The sequence below is a fragment of the Myotis brandtii genome, unplaced genomic scaffold (assembly GCF_000412655.1).
Source record: "Myotis brandtii unplaced genomic scaffold, ASM41265v1 scaffold19983, whole genome shotgun sequence".
Taxonomy (NCBI): Eukaryota; Metazoa; Chordata; class Mammalia; order Chiroptera; family Vespertilionidae; genus Myotis; species Myotis brandtii.
In genome coordinates, this window is record NW_005357445.1 from 1 (window position 1) to 5,180 (window position 5,180).

At 58.6% G+C, this 5,180-nt stretch overlaps 1 protein-coding gene across 1 annotated transcript; it reads left to right on the forward strand.

The window, feature by feature from the left end:
• Positions 1 to 844: 844 nt before the first annotated feature.
• On the forward strand, positions 845 to 5,172 carry LOC102246627 (leukocyte immunoglobulin-like receptor subfamily A member 6; the record flags this gene model as incomplete). The annotated part of the gene is made up of 8 exons (XM_005865253.2): positions 845 to 957; positions 1,234 to 1,317; positions 1,437 to 1,472; positions 1,645 to 1,929; positions 2,075 to 2,383; positions 3,812 to 3,867; positions 4,074 to 4,734; positions 4,954 to 5,172. Coding segments are annotated over exons 2-8 (1,600 nt in total), but the record flags the coding sequence as incomplete, so codon positions are not given.
• Positions 5,173 to 5,180: the final 8 nt, after the last annotated feature.

A 5,180-nucleotide genomic window follows, 5' to 3' on the forward strand; every position in this document is an offset into this window, starting at 1 on the left:
GGGCAAGAGATGTGCTCTGTGTACAAAGCAAAGAGCAACACAGTGACTCCTGGTGGCAAAGCGCACAAACCCACAGTCACCTGGGGAGGGGGAACCCATGCTCATGGGACAGAGGATGATTCGTGCTAAATTCCAGAGCAACCGTCCTGCTAAGACCATTGGGCACAGAATCCATGTATTGTTGTAACCCTCCAGGATTTAAACACATTGGAGAGTAAGTAAATTACAGTGGATGCTGTCTTGTAAAAAAGAAAAAAATGGCCCTATGGTTTGGCTCATTGGATAGAGTGTCGGCCTGCGGATTGAAGGGTCCTGGGTTCGGTTCCAGTCACAGGCATGTACCTTGGTTGTGGGCACATCCCCAGTAGGGAGTGTGCAGGAGGCAGCCAATCGATGTTTCTCTCTCATCGATGTTTCTAACTATCCCTCTCCCTTGCTCTCTGTAAAATCAATGAAATATATTTTTTTTAAAATGGAAGAAAACACTTGATTAAGACATTACTGCTCAGTTCACACAGGAAGCAGGTGGGATACAAATATTTAAATAAAGGGGGTTTTCTCAACAAATCAAAGCTCTACACCAAATCATGGCTTCTTACTGTCTAGGAGAAGCCATGGTCCCCGGGGGACAGCTCTGCTCCAGGAACGAGGGGCCCTGAGGGGCAAAGTGACCCTGAGGCTGTTCCCAGGATGGAGGGGCTGGAGTCTGTGGCTGAGAAAAAGGGAAGTTCATGAACAAACATGTGATAGAAAGATAACCCAGATTCTGGGGCCACAGAAGGGACCTGTTTACTTCCCTTATTTCCCTGCATTTCCCCTCTGTGCTCACTGTCACAGGGACATCGCCCTGAGCTGCACAGTTGGAGGGTGAGTGTGTCCCTGCTGATCTGAGCTCTGCAGGCCACAGGGACCCATGTCTTCCTGAGGCGTCTCCAGGCCTGGGTGGCACTGTCCATGGTGAGGACCACAGGGAGGTGGTGATGGACGGGCTGAGGAGGAAAGAGACCCCGTGGGGGAGGCTCTGACAGGGAAGGACGTGCCCTGGGTCACCTCCTCACCTGCAGGCGTCTCAGGAGGCTGTGAGTTTATTTCCTGCTTCACCATGGAAATGAGAGCCAGGCTGCTAGAGAGGGTGTGCCCTCGCCTGCAGGCTGCTAACGTCAGAGCCCCATGACAGGGAGGATCAGCCTCCAAGTGACCACCACCCTTGCATCTGTCCCTCTATCCTTCTAGAACCTTGGCCTCCTCCATCTGCTCAGCTGAGGCCACAGAAAGAAGACGCCATGACCGCCACCCTCAGGGCCCTGCTCTGCCTCGGTGAGGTGGGAGGGGGGAGGGGAGCCCTGGTCATGCAGGACCCAGGACTCAGGAGGCTCATGGGGAGGAGGGTGCTGCTCAGGGTTCAGGGCAAATCTCTCACAGGGACTCTCTTCCAGGGCTGAGTGTGGGCCTCAGGACCCCAGTGCAGGCAGGTGAGTCTGTCCCCAGGTGTCCCAGGTCCCGCTGTTCTCAGGGGACATGGGCCACCCCCCAGGCAATAGGGGAAGGGGCGCAGATCTGTCTGACAGATGGGGGGCATCTGGGACTGTGACCTGTGGACCAGGGGTGGAAATGTCCTGTGACCCAGCCTCTGATTCTTTCCAGAGACCCTCCCCAAGCCCACCATCTGGGCTGAGCCAGGCCCTGTGATCCCCAGCGGGAGCCCCATGACCATCTGCTGTCAAGGAACACGAAAGGCTAAGGAGTACCTAATTTATAAAGAGGGAAGCCCAGCACCATGGAAAGAACAGAAGTCACTGAAGCCTGGGGACAAGGCCAAGTTCTCCATCACACGCATGACAGAGCGTGATGCAGGGAGATATCGCTGTTACTACCTCAGCCCCACTGGCTGGTCAGGGCACAGTGACCCCCTGGAGCTGGTGGTGACAGGTGAGAGGACACTCAGGGGTCCCAGCCTCAGGCTCTGCCCTCAGGAAGGCGGTCTGCTCTCAGGGTGTCTCCCTCTCACAGCCCAGCCCTGGGGGACATGAGGGAGGTGTGAGCCCATTTAACACACTGTCTCCTCCTCCCCTAGGATTCTACAGCAAACCCAGCCTCTCAGCCCTGCCCAGCCCTGTAGTGCCCTCAGGAAGGAATGTGACCCTCCAGTGTGGCTCAGGGCAGGGATTTGACAGGTTCATTCTGACTAAGGAAGGAGATCACAGGCTCTCCTGGGCCCTGGACTCACAGCCACATTCCAGTGGGTGGTCCCAGGCCCTGTTCCCTGCAGGTCCTGTGACCCCCAGCCACAGGTGGATGTTCAGATGCTATGGCTGTTACAGGAACAGCTCCCAGGTGTGGTCACACCCCAGTGATGACCTGGAGCTCCTGGTCTCAGGTGAGGGCCCCTGACCCTGTCTGCTGAGCTGTCAGCTCAGGGTCCCCTCCCCAGAGCAATCATGGGCTGAAAGGAAGGGAGGGGCTGTAGGGATGGTCACCCAGAGAGATCTGCACCTCAGACAGCCCCTGTCCCCTCCCCAACTCTCCCCCTCACCTGGTCCTGAAGTGCCAGGTGGGCAGTGGGAGAGACTTAGTGAGGACTCTGTGGAGGGGGGCTCCAGGGTCTGCCCCAGGCCGTCCCCCTCTTGCTGTCCTTCCCAGGACCCAGGGGCCCCAAGACCCCACCCAGAGGGTGCTCTCTGCTCAGAGGGAGACAGCACCCCAGGCAGTTCTGAGTCTGAGAATCTAACTCCCCCCATGCGCTAAGGGCAGGCTGTGTCCTAAGGCTGCTAGGAGATGGGGACAGATTTCAGGGAAACACAGGCCTCAAGGGCTCTGAGGATCGGTCTCCCCCACCCAGGGAGTCAGGCCAACAGCGGGAAAGTGGGGGTCTCTGTGTGGAGGTGGTGGGTGCCTCGATGGGGACAGGGCTGAGCCATGTGATGGTTCTGGATCCTCTGAAGTCTCTCACTTGGACTCACCCTTCCCCTGCCTGGGCCTCAGTGTCTCCCAGTGTAAAAGGAGAGAATCCTTGTCCAGAGCTTAGATTTCCTGTCAGTTCTGGCCCTGACCTCCTGGGAGAGGGGCACCACAGGGAAGCCCCCGAACATGATGTTATGGGGCCTGTCCCCTCTGTCTCAGTGACGGTGACACTGTACAGGGAGGGACAGGCAGGACAAGGGTCCGGGCACCCAGTCCTAGCCCTCAGCTCAGGCTCAGCTCAGAGGAGGGAACAGGGTGGATCAGCCCTGGTTCAGCTCCTGGCTCTGCTGCTCCTGCTGTGGGGCTGGGCGGTCCCTTCTCTCCTCTGAGTGTCGGGTTCCTGTCTGCTCATCCCTGGTCCCATCCTGCTCACAGGCTGCTGGGAGATGAGGTGACATAGGGCCTCACAGAGCTCAGGAAGGCAGAGCCCCCAGCCCAGCCCGACCTTCCCAAGGTGTCATTATGGCCTGCCAGGTTTAGATGGAATCCGGAGAGACTCAGAGTCCACACCACACCCTGACCCTCCCTGTCCCTGCTGTGCTTGGGGCAGGTACTGAGGAAGGACCCTCAGCTCCAGATGATAAATGGACAGGCCCCTGCAGAGGAGGATCCCAGAGCACGAAGGTGGTGTCCCCCTGGGGGGAAGCGTGAGGACAGCACAGGGAACCCACAGTCCTGGGTTCCAGTCCCAGCCCTGCCCCGTCCAGGCTGGGTGACCTGGGGCATGTGGTTAACCTCTCTGAGCCTCAGGTGACAATGAAAATAGCAGACCCTGAGAGGAGGGGCCTGGGTGGGGTGGGGTGAAGGAGACCCAGCCCAGACTTTCACCCCTCGTGCTCTTGAGATTCAGGAGCACCTGACACTAACCCCTCCTCCATGGAACCTGGGTCCCCAGCTGTTGAAAATGTGGGATCTCTCAGCTGTAGGGGAATAAGCTCATGGGGTCTTGGGTCTCAGGCTGAACACAGAACACACAGTCGTGTTATTTCTAAATCGAGACCATTTCTTCACCCATCCTCAGTTCTTGGGCACAGCTAACTCTGATCAAGGTGACTCAGAGCAGGTGCTGAGTTCAGACCTCTGTGACCATCTGGTGTCAGGGGTCTCTGCAGGGTAGTGCCTATGTTCTGTATAAAGACAGGCGCTCTGAGCCCTGGGATACGAGGATCCCACAGGACTCCAGCATCAAGGCAGGTGTCCTCATTGGAGCCACGACCTCAACACATGCAGGGCTGTACCAGTGTGCATATTACACCACCGAGGACATACTCTCAGAGCTGAGTGACCCCCTGATCCTGGTGGTGACAGGTAAGGGAGACACCAGGTCCCTCCCCACTGTGGGCTCCAGGTCACAGGCAGAGGGAATACAGTGTGGGCTCAGGGGGACCTCACCCCTCACAGAACACACCTGGGGCGTGAGGGTGACGGTCCCTTTAACACAGACCCTTTCTCCTCCCTCAGGAGTGGGCAGTGCACCCTCCCTCTCAGCCCAGCCAAGCCCTGTGGTGTCCTCAGGAGGGAACATATCCCTCTCCTGTAGCTCACAGCTCCCATCGGGCCATTTCCATCTGCTGAAGGATGGAGGGGCTGACCCGCCCCAACACATGGAAGCAGAACCCAGGATGCATGCTGGGAGGTGGCAGGCCCAGGCCATCTTCCTTCTGGGCCCCGTGAGCCCCTCCCATGGGGGGACCTACAGATGCTATGGTTCTTCCAGCTCCTACCCCAACGTGTGGTCACAGCCCAGTGACCCTCTGCACATCGAGGTCACAGGTGAGGGACAGGCCAGGGTGCAACCCCTTCTGTTTCCTGGGCCCAAGTACCTGACCTGAACTGGGTGCCTAGCGGAGACCTGGGCTCATGGGGTCAGTGACACTGGCCTCTTTTAGACAGAACAACAGACGGGAGGCTCAGGAAGAGACGTGAGACCTCTCACTGCAGCCCAGTGGGCGATGTGGGATGTCCCCTGGTGCCACTGTGCCCTCCTCCCAGGTGTGCACAGGGAGCCCGCCCTCTCAGCCCAGCCAGGCTCGCTGGTGCTGCCTGGACACAGCCTGACCCTCCAGTGCCACACGGAGGCCGGCTTTGACACATTCGCTCTGACCAAGGATGAGGGGCTCGCACCCCCCCAGCGCCTCGATGGGCAGCACAGCCCCCTCTTCCCCCTGGGCCACGTGAGCCACACCCACGGGGGCCGGTACCGATGCTACAGTGGACAC